This window comes from Bactrocera tryoni, chromosome 1 (genome assembly GCF_016617805.1).
Source record: "Bactrocera tryoni isolate S06 chromosome 1, CSIRO_BtryS06_freeze2, whole genome shotgun sequence".
Taxonomy (NCBI): Eukaryota; Metazoa; Arthropoda; class Insecta; order Diptera; family Tephritidae; genus Bactrocera; species Bactrocera tryoni.
This window is the reverse complement of record NC_052499.1, coordinates 74488354-74511969: the sequence shown is the minus strand read 5'-3', so window position 1 is coordinate 74511969 and position 23616 is coordinate 74488354. Positions and strand designations below refer to the sequence as shown.

General features: G+C 37.4%; 1 protein-coding gene across 2 annotated transcripts in view; it reads left to right on the top strand.

Moving 5' to 3' along the window:
• LOC120776053 (hemicentin-1) overlaps positions 1-23616 on the top strand; it is a 203808-nt gene that overhangs the window by 74506 nt on the left and 105686 nt on the right. For both annotated transcript variants that reach the window (XM_040106524.1, XM_040106514.1), the window contains exons 5-8: positions 1293-1505; positions 1689-1858; positions 7704-7839; positions 12392-12528. In XM_040106524.1, coding sequence (XP_039962458.1) covers positions 1293-1505; positions 1689-1858; positions 7704-7839; positions 12392-12528 — 656 coding nt within the window. The remainder of the gene's footprint in view (positions 1-1292; positions 1506-1688; positions 1859-7703; positions 7840-12391; positions 12529-23616) is intronic.

Below are 23616 nucleotides of genomic sequence, written 5' to 3'. Positions count from 1 at the left end.
AAACGTTTCCTTTAGCATTATGGGCCGCCCTAATGTCAATATATGCTTATGTTCTTTTTAAAAGTACAAAGCTTACTTGACTCATTTTTTGTCTTCAACTTAAAACCTGCAAGATAAGTGAATTATTCAGAGACATTAGCTGTTTCTGGCTTTCACACACTCATCTTCGTCTCTCTTATATATAATATATCTACATAAATAAGACAAAAAAGCAAATTTGTATTTTTATACCTATAAACTTATTTTCCCCAGCACACAGTGTCGAAATGATAAAGACAAAAGTAAGCTGCAAATAAGCAACAATGTTGCGTATACGCAGCGGTGACATTCCTTTACTTGTCTCAACTACACTCCATATATCTCATTTGATGTGCTAGCTAGTGCAACGGTATTTAGCTGTGCGCACATCTGTTTGTATGTATTTTTATTTGTTGCATGTTGTTTTCTCTGCACTTTCTTTGTGTCATCGAATTTCTCTGAATTGCTGCGCTTTCTTCGCTTTTGCTCTGTGTGAAGTGTTGGTTTTTTAAAACTAGATTGCTGGTATTTGCTTGTCGCAGAGATTGGCATTTCTTTGTAAGCGTTATCGCACTATTTTGATCGCAGCAGCTAATCGTAGTTTGTTTCTTCCCGAGTGCACTTTGCATAAATATTGTGAATATTGGATTTCAAGTGGAATTTAGTAAATACAAGCAAGCAAATAGAGCTAAGCTTTTGTAAATAAAATGACATTGAAAGAAAATAACATATTTTGCTGGTGTTGCACTAGAAGATAACTATTTGGTACGCTTCAGATTCAATACTAGTTGAGTCTATGATGAAATCCTTGCGTAGGGCGTGGCACACAATAATAAGAGTATTCCAGAAAATTATTCTTAGCAAACTACTTCTGGAACTCTGGTTGTATAGTTGTTGCATGCGATAAGACTATTATTCTGATGAAGAAAAATATAAGCTTAGGGATATCTTCCGCTTATTTCTTTACGCAGTATTTCGGTTAAGTCTATTGTGCAATGAATGCCATGGAACTCTCAGGTTAGAAGAGAGATTCAGAAAAACTGTGTATATCATGCAAGTTTCAAAACATCTTTGGTGAGCGTGTGCTTTACCAAGTTTATAAAGTTCGCTCGAAATATCAAATATTCTAGAATTTATCGGAAAAAAATACAAAATATCCCACTATCATAAAAAGAAATGGATCTCGAGTACTTTTTATAAGGTTATGATACTTTTTAGTTCCACATTATGCCGTATATTGTAACTAAAAATAATTTTTCATTCCTCCCTTCCAGGTCGTCCAGCGCCCAAAGTCACTTGGTGGCGCGATGATGTCGAACTGAAGGGCACCAGCCACACGTCTGTGGAAGAGGGTGCCACCGTTATGGTGAATCAGCTGTTGATTGGCACCACAACACGTGACTATTTCGGCGCGAAAATCGAGTGCCGAGCGCAGGGCACCAAACTGATAGCGCCGGTGGTGAAGGATGTAACGGTGCAAGTGCATTGTAAGTGAAATTCTGGCACAATTAAACATACCTACGTATATACAAATATATGTACATACAAATACATATACATATACATACATATATATATATATATATATACTCCTATATATCATATATCAAACAGTTGGCTGGCATATAATTAATTAATATGTATGCCTGTGTTTATCTACTTTTCCGCAGTGAAACCGGTGCGCGTGAAAATCCTCACAGCCAATGACCTGCTAACTGCCGGCCAGCCTGTGCCTTTGCGCTGCGATTCGTGGGGTTCATATCCGGCGGCGAAGATTACATGGCTATTGGACGGCGAACCCATACGGAATGCGGAAGTGACTGTGCATAGCGACAGAGAGGTTCGTATTTCACAACGCATATGTTTCACACATACTTATGCATTTGCGTCTGTATACATATGTGGCCATTTCATAAATATTTATTTCCTGTGAGTAAGTACGTATGTTTGCATGCTGAGTTGGCAAAGTGAATGCTTCAGCAGCGGATATTGTGGCCTTTGCCTCGCATGTAATTTTTCTTTACATGCGAAGCTGATGACACGACAAAAAAAATGAGGAAATGTAAAACGATAAGATGAGTTGAGAAAATATTACACGATAGAGGTTTTAAAGAAATTAAGTTTTTCCTCTCAATTAAGTTAAAGCAAGAGGTGAAACGGAAATAAAAGGGAATTGAATATTGACGTAATTTCATGCAGGGACTACTATAGTCTTATTGCCTTAAATGTGGCTTACTGAATGCTGAAAATTACTCAAATAGAGGCGAAAATGCCTTGGGTAAAATGAGGTTTCTGAACTGTGGTTGTTGTCTGTGGACCCAAAACCAACCAGAAAACTAAAACACACACGTGCAACCACCGCATTTATAAATAAATATTTCAGTGAGAATATGCATACTTATTTTTATATAAAAATAATTATACAATATATACATACATTTGACCAGACATAATTTTTAAGTAATAATCTGATTAAGGGGGAGAATATGTACTTGGGGGATTGGATTTTAGTATCATGTGAAAACAAAGCTTGAAACTTTTTTCAAGAGGGAAATAGCTTTAATGACCTGACGTGTTGTTCAGATCCAAGCCCTCTCTATATTTCTGTTTTTCGACACAGAATTAAAAATGTGTGCAGAGTAACTGTTCAACTGAAAAATACTTTGACAAGTGATGAGCAAATAATTAAAAATTCTCAAATAGACCGACACGGATCTTAAAATATGCTTGATAACTATAAGTTCACTACAGTTGGTGTGTGACTTTGATGTAAACATCATATGAAGCCTAAGTGTAGGCAATGCCTTATTTTGAATTTTTGGTATGTGACTTCGCTTAAAATCTCATAAGACACCTAAATACAGGCAACACTTTTATTTGAATTTCTTTATGTGATTTCGATCATATTACGCCTTAATATAACCAAAATTTTTACCAGAAATTAAATTTATTGTATATTACTTCAAATAAAATAACCTACGCCTATGTGTAGGCAATACTTCAGTTTAAGTTTTACTTTTACAACATATATTCACATGAATTAGCAAACTTTGCATACGTTTAGGCTAAATTGACCTGATACTAACAAACTGAAAGAAGCAAACTTTCAAATTAATTTCAAAGCAACAAACCGTACTCCGGCAACACGCTCCAAAGCTGAGATTGAATCGATAAGCAATTAAAATGGCCTTCCTTTTCGTCTAATGCGTTGTAAGCTGAAGCTCAAATGCTGCATATTACTTGAGTAATGCTAGCACATATTGCACTCTCTTATTCCCAAACTGAGTTCACCTTGCACACACCACTACACACACTAACTGGAAGTGCACCAAAATTCTTAGGGGACTTAACTTTGTACTGGTGAAGAATTTCGAAGCAAACGAAAGCACAAAATGAAATTGAATTACAATAAAAATAGTAGCCAGTAGTAAAAAGTAAGTGCATTGTAGCCGAGCGAGCAACTACAGCAGCAGCTCACTATGTCATTCAGTAATATTCGAAAACAATTTCACCACAGACCACCAGTGCTTGTTAAGTCGGTAATGTGAAGCGCAGCAGCATTAAATAAAAAGCATTCGCCTTTGTTCGGCGCACAAAACAAGTGCTGCAGTAGAAAACAGCAAATACATAGAAAATAAAATAGTGTGTGTCTGTGTGTGCATTAGCAATGAGCCAAAGTTGCATGTCTGGTTGGTCCAATGGCCGCCCAAGAGCAAAAGTAACCACAACCGCAGAGCTCCTCATTGCCATTACATCAAGTCCTTTTGTCAATTGTCAACTGCTGAAATCAACTGAAATGAATTCGCCCGAGGAATTGAGCTGAGTGCTACATACACTACGCCACTCTTATTACTTTTTCGACTAACTGAGCAAGACGCACCACTACCACTACGAATACAAACACACGTGCTGTTATGTATAAAAAAAGTAGTGGAGAATGAATGTGGATATTTGCTTGGTTTTGGACGCTCGGTCGGAGACTGTATTGACTCGCACATAACTAAGCGCTTCCGCCGGCAGCGCGCAACACAGCAATCAGAGCATCGCATGACACAGTATAGCACAACTTAGTACAACTCAGCATAGTGATTGCATTTGTGTTGTGTATACTTGTGTGCGTGTTTATAAGTGACTGTGGAACCAACTGGCGACAGGGAGTGGGGGCAGTAAGACTACACAAGGGAACGGCACACAAATTTCTTCAAGGCCATTTGAATTACGAACTTGATTTTTGGGCAAATTTCACTTAGTGCACTCAGAGTGGCTGAAAGCCAAGCACAAAAGGCAGGCGAACTCAACTCATACGCACACAAACACACAGACGTGCTTAAGTAGGCAGTGAAAGCCGCCAATGCCGTGTCATTAAATCATTACAAAAACATGAAAGCGAACGCAGATGACAAAAGAGGCGCAATAATCGGACATAATGGGTACTTAAACACACATATATGCACACACATACATACACACATTCAAACATGTACATTTATATATGTTTACATATAAGGTATGTATGCATCTAATGGGCACACAGTAAACGAAATTTAAGCAAAAGTGGCTTACAAGCAGATCCGCAAGTACATTGACGCACACCGACAACAATTACAGGCACAACAACAACAACAGTCACAACAACAAGCACACACTCAACTATCTAATCAAGGTGGGCGAAGTATTAGCGCAAGTTGACGGCGCACACCAATCAGCCCTATCCGAATTTGCCGCCAGCTAACGGTATTCAAAGCCACCGCAGCAGCCACATGGAGCAGCGAACGGAAGCAGCGACGACACCAATTGCAATAAGAAACTGCCTGCAGCTGTGCAAAGCAAACGAAAAAGCGAAGCTTAAGCAACTTGTGGGGAAGAGAGGTAAACGCTAAGGTGGAAGAGGGGAACTTTTAGTAGCGAGAATGCTCATGTTGCTTAACCTAATTATGTCATCTCGTCTGATCTCATCTTCCTCAGTACACGGCACAGCGACGCACATACACTCACACACACTTAGCGAAAGGCATCCTTGCCGCATACTTGTAATGTTTAACTGTTTGTTTGTTGTTGCTGCTATTGTTGTGCAGCCAATTTGTTATTTGACTTTGTCCGTGATACACTCACGGCGCAGCATACGTATGCCGGCATTTACAAATATACATACACTCACACTTGTATGCATACATATTACAATGAGCCGTACAAGCCTTTGTTCACACACACACACACAATCGGACACTCATGCAACTTGGTATGCCACTTTGCTCGGGATCTCCACTGCTCTGCTGCTATTTTGTGGGTACCACATAAGTATATAAGTGCCGGTACTTAAAAGAATGTCACCACTGCCTGCCAAATCGTCGCACAGTGGGCCTGTTTGCGGTTAGAAACGACTAGAATTAGTTTGAGGGCAGGTGATTAATTGGTTGGCGTTTTTATTTTATTAACGAAATTATTAAAACTTAATTTTTAGTGGAATTTTTCGCTATTATTAATTTGTGTTTATTAATTAGTGATTAGTTAAAAAATTTCCCCCATTAAAATTAAATGTAATTTTATTGATTTTATAATTAATTTAGTTAATTCTTATTTTCAATTAACAAATTTTTTTTAAACTATTTCAAATTTTTATTAATTACTTTTAATTCCAAAAAAGAAAAATTGAAAAATATTTTTATTAGAGAAAAGTAAATTTTTTCCCCCTAAATTTAAATATTGCTGCTAACTTATGGTTTAATTAAATAATTGTTTTTAAATCAAGTCATCTTTTCTACTACATTTATAAATTTTTTAATTATTTAATTAATTTAAAAATTAATTATTATTATTTTTTCGCTTAAATCAAATTATTTTTTTTTTACAAAAGGACTAATCTACTGAATTTAAAATTTTATTGCTAATTTTTTTAATTAATCCAAAGTTTAAAGAGATCTTATTATTTTTCCGTTCAAATTTATACATCAATTTCATTTCTAATTCAGTAAAAAATTAAAATCTAATAAAAATATTGAATTTAATTAATTATCGAATTAAATAATTGCTAATAATTATTAAGTTTAAGCGAAAAAAGTAATTAATTTAATTAAATTTTTATTAACAATTAATTAATTAAATTTAAATTAGTTATTAATTAATTTAAGTTTATTTGAAGTATTTTTAATAATAATAAATCTATTTTTAAACCATAACTTAATTTCAAAGAGCATTAGAGATTCTAAAATCTACAAAAATATTCTAATTAAAATTTTGATTAAATAATAGTATACTAATGTTTCACTTAATTAAATTAATTAATTAACTAATTGTATGAATTTCTACGTCTTTAATTTATAAAATAATTTGAAGATTTTAATAAGTATTCTTTTACCCACTAAATTTAAAAAAATTTTAGTTACTAATTTAATAAAATAAATTAAATAATTAATTAAAGTCATTGCTTTATTTTATAAAGCACCTTAAATTCTTAAAACATAATATTAAATGTTTGATTAAAGAAAATTAAAATACAATTTTCAATTAATTAAATTAGTTTTCAATTATCATTTATTTAAATTAATTGAATTAAATGAATGAATTAATTAAACTAACTAATTATTTTACAAATATTTCTAATTGTTTTATTTTATATAATACTTTGAAATTATTATTTAATTTAATTTAATTTATTTTTTAAATTGTATTTAATTTTTAAATTATTTTAAGTTTTAAATTATTATAAAATTTTAGAGTATGCAAGACTTTTACACTTTACTTAAATCAAAAAGTGAAAGTCTTGTGTTGCCTACATTTAGGGGCAATTTAAATAGAGAGCAAATTAAATACAAAAAAAATAAAAATGCTGAAACAAGAGATTTTCACTCTCTCCTAGTAAGACCTTTTATATATCCCGAAACGTTCGAAAAAAGCAAAAATATGTTTCCTTCAGTGTCGGCTAAATACTAAATAAACATCTTCGGAACCAAAAAAGTCTCTACGAGCATCCACTGTGCTTGATGCGCGCATATGTTGTGCCATTACCATATCGCCACATCACAGCAATGCCGCTGTTATCCACTGAACGGCACAATGACACACAAACGAGTAACTGCACTCATATATTAAAGGCATACCTAACGACCGGCACACATACCTTAACTACCAAAATGCGACCGTGTGTGTGTGTATGCCAAAGCTCTTGCTGGCATTGTTAAATATAATTTCTTGTTTGTGGCACTTTCGTTGGCAACAGCAGAGCGGCATGTGAGTACATACTTTACCGTTGTTCTACGCTTGCTGGCGCTTGTTATTTCCTGCTGCTCCCACCGCGCCACCACCTCGACCGCAAAGAATGTAATCGAATGTCAGATGCTAAAAAGATGTGTGCGTGTGTGCATGTGTGGGTATTGTGCTTACTTTAACCGTTATTACTGGCACACGAGCACTTGTCCCTTGTCCCTCTTCACTGAGTTGGCCATTATATGAACTACTATCTTTCTCAGCGCATACTCGTGGCCCTAACCGTCCGCATATTATCCGCGCCAAAGTCTTAGCCATTCCGACAGATGCTAAAAATTCATTTCACTATTTCCCTTTAACATTTCGCTATTCAATGCAGTTACATGCTTACATACTCGTACGTTCATCCATTAATATATTTCTATGGGTATTGATATGCTTACTCATCGTTATATGCTTTCTTTGCTTATTTCTTTTTGCAGGACTCAAATACCACAACCAGTATACTCAATTTAAAGGTAACATCGGAAAATGATAATGCCGAGCTGATGTGTCGTGCGTCGAATCCTTGGTTCTCCGGCAGCGCCATCGAGGACAAGCGCATCATTCGAGTGGCATGTAAGTAAACGAGTAAACTTATATTCAGTAGATATGTATATATGTGTAGCTGTTCATTTTAAATTCCGGAAATTTTACATAGATATTCGTACAATTAAAGTCATTAAAGTGAATTCGTATTTGCGTGCTCGGTGTGAGCGTTTAATGGCAAACCAAAAAAAAAAAAACATATTTAATTGTATGTATCACTCTCGTAAAGTGGATAGGGGATTTTACAGGACTTTGGCTTCATTTGAAATGGGAGATATTCCAAGAAATGTAGGTTGACCCTTAAAACTAACATTAAATATCGAAGTAAAAAAGATAATATATACTTTTGGATACAGAGGCTATGCCTTTTCTGAAATAATCATAATCCTTTGTCACATCGACCAAATCAATTATATGTTAACATCGTCCATTTCTCTCTCATATTTCACTTTCTTTTTCTACCTTTGAGAGAAAGGTTCTGCGAAAGATTTACGGTGAATATCGCATTCGATGGAACGATGAGGTGTATGAGATATACGACGACATTGAAATAGTTAAGCGAATTAAGAGACAGCGGCTGCGCTGACTAGGTCATGTCGAACGTATGAGCGAAAACAACTCTAGCTTTGAAAGCATTCGATGCAATAGCCGCCGGGGGAAGCAGCGGAAGAAGAGGACCTCCACTCCTTTTGAAAGATGAGGTGGAGAAGGACCTGGCGCCACGTTGCGAAAAGAAACGATGTCACGCCAGTAAAGAAGAAGAATAGTTTGAAGGGATAACTATAATGTTTTTTCTTTAAAATCGGCGTTGCTGTCAACACTTAAAAGGTTCCAAAAATAAAAACGTACTGGCTAAAACAGGGTGACGATAAGCAGAGCAACTCAATTTTACCAAAATTTAGATCTACCATGCCTTAAAATTCCGGACTGGTCTAAATAGTATATAGGATATTTAACTTTTTCAGAAGTTTCTGTCCACATTTGTGTGCAGCATTCTTAAATTTACGACCATGTTAGTTTATGTTCGGTGGTGGAGTCCAAAATCAATGAACCTCACATGGACAAATATTTGCTCTTTGTGTTACCCGAAAACTCCTTACAGTGCATCATCATATATACATAGATCAACGAAGCGCTTCGAGCTTACCATAAATTTACTAAGTCGATAAATATCAACCCCAACTACTTCACTGGGTTTCCTAAAAATGTGTCTATTGAAATATTTCAATCTGGCAAAGCCAGGCAATGAAGAAAAAGTGACAAGATGATTTCACCTCGTCTTTCACCATACAGCTTTCACAAAGAGCGTATGTCAAAATATATAGTCGTACCGCGTATTAACCGCTGTCAGATTGACTTTTCCAAGCGCAAGTAGTTCGGAGGACATCATCCGCTTTGGCACAGTAAGATCTTGCACTAGTTCTAGTTGTTGATCAGCACCTGCCAAACTCACTGGAGGTATATAAGTCCAATGCTTGAACGCAAGAAGACATCGGAAGACTTTCAATTGAATAAAATTGCGAAAATGGTAACCTCCCTTGCTAGGTTACTGGCTTTGCAGTTTCCGGCGACTCCGCACCCATGCAAATTTAATATAGAAGAAGCCTGAAGCTAATGAGGACATGCATTTCTCGACTAGTTTTGAGCCGATTGGCTATAAGAGTGAATTTCTCTAAAATAGGTTGCACTTCGGAGCATTATATTTACCGCTATGTTGGTGGTAGATAAAAAGGCGCTACAGCTGTCTGATAGCCTGAAAATAGAGTAGATGGAGAGCTCCCGACAAAATCCTCCACCACCTACCTTGCCTTTTAACTCGATCTATTCGCGAAAAATCATACTGCACCTCTTCTTCAATTGCCCCGCCTACAAATTCCTCGCAGATGTGTGAGCTGAGCATGGGGTTCCAAGTAGATTGAAAAGAGTGAAATAGAAGTTTTGCAGAATTTTAATGTATCCCTGCTCAGGACCGCTAATGCCGTATACCCAGCTTCCCTATAGGGCACCACAAGTGTCAATGAGGACCGCTGTAAATACGCCAGAGACATTAAATTTTACCTCAAAGATGGTATGAGAGTTCTTTATGGGAGCCGGTGTGAAAATTGGACGATGGGTTTTCAAATCCAACAGAAACTATTCTAGCCCCTATGTACCCAATTGTCGGTCCCCAGTATCCATAGTTGACTTTTTACCGAAAATATTGGTCAAAGAGAGTCTTTTTCTGATACTAGTATGTCCTGCTGTGGGTGAATCAGGTCAATACTTCCTTGAGCCGTTATATACCTAATGTAAAAATTGTCGAGCTTACGGCTGATTTTATATTGCATATATTGGCCAATGTGTGAGTTCACTCTATGAAAATGAGAAAACGTTTGTTGCTCATAACAGTGTATTTTTGTGCCTTAATTGGGAAAAAATGGGCGAAAACTTGACCTGGGGTGCAATAACTAATATCAAGATTTTCAATAAACTTATCCCTTTTTACTTGTTCCTTTTATGTTTGTTATTTTATTTTAATTTTTCAATGGGAATCCATCCAATCCTAATATGATTTATATGCCTTCAAAACCTAAAGACTCTAGTATATTGAATGTTTCTTACATTAGGTTGTAGTTACAAGAGTCACATTTATGGAATAAAAAATATGTTTCCACCAGAAAAACGAACTAGAGAAAGCAATCCGTTATTGAAGCAAATGATTCTTTAGGAAACCTATTAAAAAAATTTGATTAGAAACTTATTGGTTTTAAGCGATAAAGCATGAATAGAATGAGAAAAAGTTATCATAATGGAAAGCTATAGGTTCCTGAGCAACAATTTTCATTTCTCTTTTCAAAGAAGCGGCATTCCGTGATGTCTTAAAGCTGGAATTTTCCGTCACTCTCCTGCTTTATTTAATTTCGAGCTATTTTTTGTACCTTCAGTGACTTGTTATCAAAAACGAAATTCTCTTTGTATTCACCAAAATGAGTATATAACACGCTTGTTAACCTCAAAATAGACACAACGCTTAGCTTAGTGCCTTTTTGTTGGACATTTGCCGCCTCAAACTATAAATTGCATATTGTCCGCTAGTAAAAATATATACTTCTATATATGTGCGTATATTTATAATCGCATTTGGTCAAACCAATTTCATGCTTGAAAGTGAATTAGTGATCAGTGTAGAGCGCACCATATATCCAATTACGCCACGCTCCATTCCACGAGCGTATTAGCCTAATTTTATATCCACTCAACTCGAGTTCACTATGGTACTCGTTAAGCCAGTAAATTTCATATAACCTCAGTTCAAATGAATCTTCCTCAGCTTAGACAGATGCAGTGCTCGCTACTCTACTTTACAGTGTATGTGTGTGTTTGTGTGCTGTGGCAAAACCGACTTGTATTGGAATATACAATAAGTGAAACGCGCGGAAGCGTAGCTAATGGGCCGCACTTAATGCGCTGCGATGGGGCAGACAACATTGTACTCATGGCGACTGCCAACATTTTGGCATTTTTGTTTAGAAAAGTTTGCAATATAAATATATTTAGCTATAACGTGTATATATTTAGCAACTAAGTTGTGCTATTGTTTACATAAAATAGACATTGCGCACAGTAGGCGCCACACACAAGGCGCTGAGATGAGTGCAAGTAGTTGAGGAATGTAATAAATATGTGGCTATAAATATAATAGGTAACATAATAGGAGAGAGCATGGCATTTATTACCTCGGCAGGTGTGGGTGGAGCTGCTGTAAACTGAATTTCTTGAGTACCCGCGCAAGGCAGCAGGATTGTAGAGCGGGAAAAAATTGCGAAATATACTTTGAAGCACAATTTTATGACTAAAAATGAAATTTCAAATGCAGTTGTTACCATAAAAGACAGTCTTAAATAATTAAAAATTGAAAAACTTAGTAAAAAGCTTCAAAAATTTGCTTCAGAAACAACTTACGCCAACTTTTTAAGATAGAAACACGCATATTTTGGTCAAGCAATAAATATTTGACGCACATTTGCATAAACACGTATACAAACAAACACACATACACGCACATATGTGCCGCTCATACAGAATCTCCCCCAGCCTTCATGCATTCTTCAAGTCCTGCGCTGCCAAGTGCGCGTCTTTGGCTTTGCCACAAATGATTTTTCAGCGCCAACTGCTGCTGTTGCTTTTGTTGTTGTGCATGGTCGTTATTGTTTGTCGGCTACGCATTGCTGCATTGTGGCTCGTTGTGGCGGCAACTTTTGACCCATTCAAATTTATTTCATTTGTTTACTTTTATGCTGCAATTTGTATCGCTCATTAAACTTGCCGCCAACTTCAGCTACATTTAATTTTTGCTGTTGCCTTTGCTGCTGCTGTTGTTATTACTTGTTGTAGTTGGTTTTTGTTTACATTTTTTATTAATGTTGCTCTTTATTAGACAGGCGAGCAAATATTTATTTTATACATTCTTGCTCAAATGCACCAGCAGCGCAAATCTTCAGCAGCGAGTCAAGTACATAATGTATACTTACTATATATATACAACATATGTAAATATATATACATATAATATAGCACATTTTCTGCCTTATTGTACTTACAGATCCGCCAACAGTGTCCGTGCATTTAGCGAACGAGGACCCGAGTCGCTTTGTTACTAAGGCTGAGGGTCAAAATGTGACGTTCAAGTGTCGTGCGGATGCGCGGCCTCCAGTGAGCTCGTATGCTTGGTTCAAAAATGTAAGTTCAACTATTATTAAATACTTTGGATGTGATTTTAATATGGTTTGTGTTTGTTAAGTACACAATTCTGGCATAAAAAGAACTTTATTCTATCTTATTTTGATATGCACGACTATATTTTGGTTACAAAAGTTACACTATTTTAATTTCGTTTCTGCCTTCCACATACGTATATAACTTTTCAAGTAATGAATACAACCATTTAAGCCATCAATGCGTTGGAAAACTGAATATAAAAGAAGAGCTCGTTTGGATTATAAGACAAGTTAATATTTTGAATTCAAAACTCTCAAGATTTTTACTTTTATGACCATAGCAAAAGAATGGAAAATTCAGTTAAAAAATTCCTATGGAAAGTTAATATCTAAGAGCGATCGACAGAAGCTTTTACCTTGTACCAACAGACCACTACAGCCTTGGCTATGTTTTAGAAAAGTAACAAACTTTCAGCGAGCAACGTTCTCTGAATTTCTATACTTTCCAATCCGTGAACATTTACTGACCTGTGCTCGGATTTAACAAACCCTCAGTAATAGAATTTTTATCAAGAATATCACTAATTATGATTGGTGTGTTGAAGCCATTGTCCATTTGACTATTTAGGCACCAAATACCAATCAAAACTAAAGAATGCGTTTTTAATGATGTGTATGATACCAATAAGTCCGTCAGTCAGTTTTTGAGATATTGATCAGGTCCTTTTCTTATCAAGACTCTGCTCAGTTGTTAAAACCAGGAAATCGGGCAATTTCGGGATATAGCTGTCATACAAACTAATCGATCAAATCAGTTCCTAATATAGACAACTTTTTATTGGACGAGATATCTTCAAAAAATTAATGTCCAAGGCAACGCTACAAACTGACAGTAGATCGGACCCCCACAACATTAGCTGTCTTAGAAACTGTTCGATCAAATTCAAGATAAAGCTCAGTATATAAGATCTGTTTTCTTTATTACTTTTTTCTAAAGCAGTGCGAAGCATCGAACTTTAGAAAACGGAACTTTAATTCGTTAAAACTAATCTACTCCCAACTCAAAACTCTTTCATGAGAGATGAGTAAACATTACCTTGTGATAGTGACTGTCTTCTCTATTGTGCGGCCTGACGGACGCTTAATCTGTTGAAAAAGTCCCAATTTCATTATTACTAAAGCTTTCCATTTCTCAGTGAACTGGCACAACAGTAGCGCCAAATTTTCGAACGTAAAACTACCAGCGAGTAGCATCTGTTCACTCTCTACACCTCGGACAGTTCGGACTAATGTCATTCTGGAATTAGTATAGGTAACTTCTAAAGCATCTATGTATATCCACTTAGAATTTGGGTCAAATAGAAATGGATTGATTGTCCGGAATGAGTATGTGGGTCCAGCGTCCTTTGGATAAGGATTGCTATCGCTATTGTCAAACGTCGTGGTATCGAAGTGCGTCGATATTGGATTTCTTTTTTATACAGCCTTATTGTCCCTCTGAGAATTAGTCGGCTTCCTGGATTGCGAACTTCAAGCGGTTTCGTATTATGTTTTCGTACACTTTACCAATTGCGTTGAGCACACACAGAGTTCGTAACGATGAACGTTTTTTTGGTTTCTTCGTTTTTGAGAGAAAAACCAAACACTGCACTTTGAATGCTTCGCGGAACAACTTTCATTTTATACAAGCTTTGTATATTTTAACGAACAAGTAAAGTTTTGAGTCTAAAAGATTGTGACTGAGGATATTTTTTCTTTATTATCTTTTTTGTAACTTCACTACTCAAAAGTGGATTTGCAATTTCTAACAGAGAACTTAAAGAAATATGTCCATCAAATTATGGAGAATAATTTCAGGATGAGCCATATGAAGAAGTACGCTTGTAGAAGTACACGCAAGAGAGGAAAGCTCTCTGAGCACCATTCACTTGGGAGTGGCCAAAACGATTATTTTACATATGGCTTAAGCAGCTCACGACTAGAACCCGCCACTTAAAAACACCCACAATGAAAGGAAGAAAATAGCATCGGGTCCCGATCGGTATAAGGATGTCCCCGGTCGATGTCCTCGTTGGAGTAATGGCTGATATCATCCCTGTAAAAGAAGTGGGATGGATGGACAAGGACTGAGACAAGTAGTCCGTGTGACGTTTACTACAGTAGCCATAAAAAGGAACGCAAACTCGGCATTAGTTTCGCGGTGGGAGGGAGATTCCGTCGCCGAGCTCTAGCATTCACCCCGGTGGATGAACGTCTAGCCACAATCCACATCAAAGCGAAGTTCTTCAAAATAACGCTGATTTGAGCACACGCCCTGACGGAAAAGAAGTTACATGGTCCAGAGTCACATCTTATCACAGACTTTAACATGTAATCCATTTTTAAATACTGGAATACCTCAATCCATTAAAATGGACCATATTTTCCTAGCTTTTCATATTCTGGGTTACAATATCCACAAAGAAAAATTGTTGCTTCAAACAAAGAATACACCACTTAAAAACAGACACTTTTATTGCACGATCTCGTCTTTATAGACAAATTTAATATCGTTCCTTCAGCGAATACCAACGGAACTGATTGAAAGCACCACAAGATACAATTGTCGTCTGTCATTTTGCCGCGTTCATTATTACTTAGGTGGTTAAAAGGCACAACAACAGCGAAAATAAATCTTCAACAAATTCGCAAAACGCAGCTGAGCTCATTTCTAACGGTGAATGGATCTACTTGCGCGCTTGTCGCACAAACTGCGGCACTCGCCGCCATTCAGGCAGCTATTTAATTATTACGACGCTCTCTGTTACAAGCTGCCCTTACTTCAATCAGGCTCCCCTCGCTAACCTCATCGCCCCTATTTAGCTGCCGCTCTGCGTTGAGCACCCTTATTTGCGAGCGCGTAGAGATTACATTTACCATTTTATTCGTTTACACGGATTTACTTTTTTGTGTCGGCTCCTTTCGAGCATTTATCTATTTATTCATACTTTATATTGGGGTCAAAGCTGTGGCGCGTCCGGCTAGCTCAGCTTGATGGACCCGCACCAGCACCAGCACAATTTGATTATTTATTCTTCCTTACAGTATTACTCATTGCCCGAAGTGCCGTTCATCTGTACATACATTTGCAACAGCCTAGCAGCGCATCTTACCAACTGTTACCAGTTATTTGAGGCATTCATTATGTGTGCCACACGCCGCACTGCCACTCGACCACTCGGCGCAGGACACGCCCGTATTTAAACTCACTGGAATTTATTCGTTGCTGGCGATCACTAATGTGTTGTTGCCACTGTACAGCGTGTTGTTGCCATAGCACCGATTGTTGTTGCAGCTCAACGTTTGCGCTGAAGTTGCTGGCCTGAAGTTGACGGCACTTTTGTGGTCTAATTTAATTTGGCAAATTGCTCGGTGAACCGCAAAGTGCTGAAGTACCACTAGCAGCACCACCAGCGCAACACTGATCCGTTACTCGTGTGTTGCCACTGCGGCGCATGAAGCACACACACACACACACACGCCACCCAACAACAAGTGGCTGCAAACAGCAAGAAGTGACAATATTCAATTTATGCGCTCGCATAAAGAGATTTACCAATTTTCCGCTGTAAATGAAAGTGTCGAAAGTGCTGGCGCGTGTGAAGCGTTCGATTCGTCAAGTTTAAAATGCGCGCACGCACACACACACACTTGTGCCCATATGTCTGGTAATCTCTAGCTATATTTGTATGGGTGCGTGAGTAAATAATTGACTGACTTCGCATGCAAATGACGAATTGTGTGCGAATTTGCGCATTTAAATTCCGACATTATTAACTTTTGCCGGAAATCGCTGAAAAAGGCGCGCGAGAGGAGGGCGTGTGGATGAAAGGGTGTGGCAGAAAGTATGCAGCTGCGGCAGCAAGAGTTAAGTCGCTGCGTTGGCGGTTGTTGATCTCATTTATGGCCGTTATTGCATTGTTCTGTTCCACGCATTTTAATTGTACTCGCAGTTAAAGCTACATGCGCACATGTGTGTAGTAGGGTGGTCCCTAAATGTCCAAAAATATTTTTAAACTAGATTTTATAAATCTCAATGTCGGCTCTACGAGAAGCAAATATATTAAAAACATAATTTTAGTACATTTTGAGGCATTTCGAAAAGGTCAGTCAAATTATTATTGTCTTAGAGGGACCCAGTCGATAAAGTCAATACAAACTGCGACTAGAAAATGTGTGTTGGAACATAAATTCATTCCACATGTTTTGACATCCTTAACAAAGTTGTTATAAAGCTTGCAGCACACGGTAGAAAACGTCGAACATCCTATAAAATGTATATATAAACCTTCAGCGCGAGAAACTGAGCCGATTATGTCGGGGTCGTATGTAAGTCTATAAGCGAAATAGTCATCTAGTTTTCAAGATATCCATCTGAAATTTTGCACATGTCCTTTTCTATTCAAGAAGCTGCTTATTTGTCAGAACTGCCGATATCGGATAACTATACCACATAGCTGCCACATAAACTGAACAATCGGAGTCAAGTGCTAGTAAGGAAAACTTTTTCATTTGACGCGATATCTTCACGAAATTTGGCATAAGTTATTATCTAAAGCAAGTATGTAATCTACGATAAAATTATCCAAATCGAGTTACTATAGCATAAAGCTGCCATAAAATCAGATCGATCACAATCAAGTGCTTGTATGGAAAACTTTTTTATATAAAGAGATATTTTCTCGAAAATTGGCATGGACATTGTCCAAGGTAAGGGTGCAATCTTCGAAGAAATTACTCAGATCGGACCATTATAGCATATAGCTGTCATACAAGCTGAACAAACAAAATCAAGTTCCTGTAAGAAGTATGTCATACAAGCTGAACAAACAAAATCAAGTTCCTGTAAGAAGTATTTTTTATTCCGGAATGTTGTATTCAAAGTCGTCATTTTTTCTGTTTCTTCTTAAACTTGTCAAGTTAAAAAATCAAATTAAAAAAAAATGTTTTTTGAATCACCCTAATGCAAACTCACGTATGCAGAAGTGAAGTAATTTAAATATGCATGCGACTGTAAGGATTTATTTCACCACAGCAAACTCTGAAAGCACACACCCCGCCTGTCCACAACCCGCATCTTGCTTGCCACTTGCCGCTTGCTGTTATGCAGGCTGCATCAGCGCTCGCTGACAGACGTCACTGTGCATGTATATGACTCTTTGACATGTATATGATTCCCTCCTTATTTCTATGTGAATTTAATAAAAAAAAAATGTTTTCTGCGGTTGCCAATTTTCATTGCTCCACTTTTTTGCATTTATTTTATGTTTTTAAATAAATTCTAGTTCGCTTTTGCTGTAAATATTTCTTTTTTTGCTCTGCGCATAGCTGCTGCCCTTAAGTAAAGTTTTCCCTAACAAACTTTGTTGCTTGTTTATTCATGTTCATGTAGTTAAATGAGTGTGGAAAGTGAAGCGAAAGTTTCTACGTTGTTAGAATGGGATCTGAAAATACTTTTCATAAGCACAAAGAGGGAATAATGGTAATCAAAACATATCTTTTTACATACAAACGCTTAACAAGCGTAATTACATATGATATATAAATATCAGAGTTGCAGCTAGACAACAAACAAGACATGAAAATAGTAGTAAAAGTACCTGTACTAGTGATGGACTACTCTGAAAAATATATAATTTGAACCAATTGTAATACTGTTCTTTTTAATAGAGGTTTTTATTTAATTTTATATATATATAGTCATATTCTTATTATATATTGTCATATTCTTATGATGATGATTATTGATAATTTGGTGTAGTATATAAACTTCTTTCCTGGAGAGCTTTCTCTACAAAAGTATGAAAAAGCTTTAAGTTTTGTCAATTGCTAATTTTAACTCACAGTAGCAATTTTGTCAAAAGAATTTTGAATTCACCTGAACAATATGGCGCAATTTACCATATTTAGCATAAATATGGACTTTGAACCTAGTGTAGAGATTTAGAGGTTGCTAAGATCCGCAGTAAAAGAATAAGAAAGCTTGACAGCCATACCAATATGTAACTGAATTATTTATGCTAACGCCGATCGGTTTACGGTATATTGTTGGAACATTTTTTTCCTTTAAACGTTCGTGTAATATAAAAATATTTGGTTATCTATATGGCCTTGCTTAAAACTATTTTACAACCGGTCCATCCTAGTGAACTCGGAGTTTGTCAGTCGAACTAAAACATGAAATACTATAGCGCCATCTGTCGTCATTTTATAATTCCGGCAAACAACTAGCCTGTCGTCATTTTACAATTCTTGTCCCCTGCCGTAAATGCAAACAAAGTAAAATTTCCTTTTAAGACTATATTGTTTTATAAACAATTTATAATATCGTCCTATAAAATACATATATTTACAATTTTTCTTAAACACTAACATTATTTTATATGATATAAACTAAAACTAATGCCCCTTCTCAATAATCCCGTGACCCATCAGCATTAACACAGCTGCATCCTCTATTTCGTACGGCTGGAACAACATATCTGATGCCTGAGGTGCAAGCAATGGTGTCGATGCCCGCTGAACTTCCTCAAACCTAATTTTCCAGTCACAGTAATCTGTTGTATCAGCGGTAGAAGTAACTGTGTCGTCCAATGATTCTTCGTAGCTTTCCTCTGTCTCAACAATTCTGTTGCCCATCAGCATAAACAATGCGGCACTTTCCTCTTCGAACGGTACAACTAATATCTCCGGTGCTTGCGACCCCACCAAGGGTGTTGACGAACGCTGAACTTCGTGAATTTTCATTTTCCATTCGTTGTAATCAATTTCGTTAATCGAGTTATACATGTTGGTTGAAATATCTGCTCCTACCAGCTCCTCAAAATCCTGTGCTGCGCAGAAACGCTTGTAGAGTCCCCGTTGGTTGAGCTCTGTAACCTTCTCAAATCTGCCGGTGGTAATCAATGCGATGTATTCGGCTACTTGAGTCAATGTAATTCCGTAAGAGGCCATATTTTTAAAAATATTTGAATTTTTTACTTTTAATTTTGCGTAAGGAATTTAGAACTTTTCTCAGCGACTGTTCGTGAGTTTATGACTTTAAATCACCTGTGGTGGACCTTTTATAGCTGACGAATTTTCGCTAGCTTAGTGGAAGCAGGTAGGGAAAAGCGCAGGTAGACAAGTGAGGTAAGTAATCAGGTAGCTAAATGTTGCAACTTTCCTTTTGTTTGCCACAAACCAGGTACTTGTTATAAAAATTTTATTCAAAATATACCTGACTGTTGATGTTGTGATTGAGATATTACAAAAGGCAATGGGACAACCGCTAGTTAATCTATGATACTATAACAAAACATAACGCTACCTTATTGTTCTTTGACTATTGTTGGTTATACACTACATGTAGTTAATGACCGAATTATTGTTTCCAATAATGTGGTCGGTAATGTCCATAGGATCCTACAAGGTATGTATTTCTCTACAAGTGAAAGATGATATGGTGAGGACTTTTCAGGTAACTGCATTCTTTATCTTCTTTACTGGTATAGACACCGCTTACGCGACTATAGCTGAGTTAGCAACAGCGCGCCAGTCGTTTACTTCTTTCGCTTCGTGGCACCAATTGGATATTCCAAGCGAAGCCAGGTCCTTCTGCACCTGGTCCTTCCAACGGAATGGAGGTCTTCCTTTTCCTCTGCTTCCCCCGGCAGGTACTGCGTCAAATACTTTCAGAGCTGGAGTGTGTTCGTCCATTCGGTCAACATGACCTAGCCAACGTAGCCGCTGTCTTTTAATTCGCTGAACTATGTCAATGTCGTCGTATATCTCATACAGCCCATCGTTCCATCGAATGCAATATTCGCCGTGGCCAATGCGCAATGGACCATATATCTTTCGCAGAACCTTTCTCTCGAAAACTCGTAGCGTCGACTCATCGGTTGTTGTCATCGCCCAAGCCTCTGCACCATATAGCAGGACGGAAATTATGAGCGACTTATAGAGTTTAGCTTTTGTTCGTCGAGAGAGGACTTTACTTTTCAATTCCCTACTCAGTCCGAAGTAGCACCTGTTGGCAAGAGTTATCCTGCGTTGGATTTCCAAGCTGACATTGTTGGTGGTGTTTATGCTGATTCCCAAATATATGAAACTATTGACAAGTTCAAAGTTATGACTGTCAACAGTGACGTGAGAGCCAAGTCGCGAGTGCGACGACTGTTTGTTTGATGACAGGAGATATTTCGTCTTGCCCTCGTTCATTGCCAGACCCATTTGCTTTGATTCCTTGTCCAGTCTGGAGAAAGCAGAACTAACGGCGCGGGTTTTGAGGCCGATGATATCAATATCATCGGCATACGCCAGCAGCTGTACACTCTTATAAAAGATTGTACTTTCCCTGTGTTTGTTGACGTGCGTTTTTTTGCTGCACAGAGGCGGGTGCGAATCTTGGCTGCAACATGATAGTGGTCCGAGTCTTCCGTTTATCACAACATGATCGATCTGGTTGGTGGTATTTCGGTCCGGAGACAACCAGGTGACTTGATGAATTTTCTTATACTGGAATCTAATACTACAGATAACCCGTAGTACCAAAGATACCTTTTTTGCCCACCATAGCGTTAAAGTCGCCAAGCATGATTTTGATATCGTGACGGAGCCAGCTCTCATATGTGCACTCCAAGCGCTCATAGAAGGCATCTTTAATCACATCCGCCTTTTTTCTGCCGGAGCGTGGTCGTAAATCAGCGATATGTTGAAGAACTTCACCGGGTAACCGGGGTGAATGATAGTACTCGGCGACGGAGTCTCTCTCCCACTACGAATCCCACACCAATTTTGCGCTCCTTTATTTGGCCACTGTAGTAAATGCCACAAGGACCTACTCGTCTCAGTCCTTGTCCCGGACATTAGCCAGCTGGGTAGCGGCACCTTCCCAATTAAAGCCCGGATATTCGAGGTACATGCCCTTAAATCGTCATTCTAAATTCGTTTGCCCTGGTCGTCATCAAAATAGGGGTGTCTCATCCGAGGTTGTTTACGCTTTTTCATTGATACTGGTTTTTATGTGGTGGGTCCCGAACCCAGCGCACAACCCTGTGCAGGGGATGTGTCGCCTTCTCACTTTAGCTCGCCTTCAAACGGATGTTCTTAGGCTACCCAGAGGATAGTTGGTCAAAGACCGGAAGTCGTGAGCTGCTTGAGCCATGTGTAAAAAATCGTTTCTGGCCACTCACAGGTGAATGGTGATCAGAGAACTTTCCTCACTTGCGTGAACTTCTACACATGACTCCATCCTCCAAAGGTAACTGTGTTACTCCTGAGATATCTTATATTAAGGCTTTATTATCCTTGATTTTAAAAGACTGATGAAGTAGTGATGTCAGATTACCGGATTAATGACTGAAGTGAAACTTTGATACATCTCCGAGGAACTGTCCCAACTAAATTTTCTTCTATAATGGAGACATTTAGTTTGATGCAGTATGGGCATTCTTCATTTATTCTATGAATATTTTGGTGTTTAAATTTCAATCAAATTTTCAGTAAATTTCTTCAGCTGTACGTCTACGCAAATCTGCTCATTCTGATATTGATATCGCTTTATTTTACTTATTCAATAAGTTTCGTGTATCAAAAAGTGTATACGGGTGGCAACCCTTTCGAAAAAAAATCTCAATTTATGATGTTCCAAACCTGTTATTTTTGTATAAATATCTGTCAAGATAATTCTTTTACTTTATCAAACCCATTGAATAAACATTTTCAATAAGTGGCAAGTCTCTCAAAAAAATTATCTTCAGTTTTAAATCCTTTTAGTTCAGTGTTTTGCGGTACTATTTCTTTATCTTATGAGGATTATTAATATTTTCACTTTATATTTACATATGTATGTATATACAACGCTCAAAAATCGGGTCTAATAGTGCTCTTCAAAGTACTGAACTGACAGAAATGAGTAGTTACCTTTTTCTTTAAAACCCCATTTTGATTTCCAATTCAGTATTGCTTAAGTCTAACTGTAGGTTTAGTGAGTATTTTTACTTCAGAAATCATTCTTAGTCCTGCCAAGGTCGTCCCTTCTACTTCGGCATTATTTTGCTTTGTGTTTAAATTTCACTCGCGATAATACTTGCGTTTTTTAATTTCATGTAACATACTACTTTGATATTTTTGTTGTTGTTATTATTTTTTTTGAAAATGATATAATAATCCTCACGCTTTGTGCTGCTGGCGCACACACACATATACACACATGTAATTACAGCTCAGGAAAATTATGATTTCTGCTGGTGGAGCATTTGCCGCACACGCCTACTGTGTTATTCTCATGTGTGTGTGTTCGCGTGTAATTGGTTTTCTCCCGTTTGCATAAATAAGAGCTAAAAATAAAGGAAAGCCGGATAAACCGGAAAAAAGAATAGCACAAAACATCAGCAATAAAGAAACAAACAAATTCGTTTAATCCTTTTGTTTTCTTAGCTGCCGCAATTTTTCCGTCGCCTCCCCCACGCAAGCGGCAAAATAAAACAAATAACGGTATATGGAAGGCAAATGAAAAAAAAAAGAAAACGGAGAAAATAAATAAATAAAATTAAATTATGAAAGAGGAAAAGGAAGAGGAAGAGGAGTGATGTCAGCAGCACGCCTATAAAGTAAAACACACACACTACTCCTCATAGCATACGTGTATGTGTGTGGGAGTATCACATATGTATGTATGTGTCTGTGTTTGTGCGGATGCGGATGTGACGCGCGTTTGTATTTGGTTTGCTTGATGAAAAACATTAAAAGCGGATGTGAGCGCGGACTTCCGCCGTTTTCCTTGCCGCACACACACACACACATACTCGCAAATGTGCAAACACAGAAAAAATCACGCACACATGCGATCATATGTGAACTTGTCCCTCACGACACACAACAAGCGGGCAGTTTAACCCTTACGTCCTTGTGTCTGCATATGCGAGTGTGTGTGTGTCTCTTGGCCTCGTTTTCAAATTTACTATTGCAGTTCTTGTGTTTTCCTGCTTTTCTTCACATTCGCAAGCGTTTTCATACAAATTTCGTTTCATCATTTGCTGCATTGTTTATGGCGTTGTTAGCTTCATTCACTGCCATTCACACATAT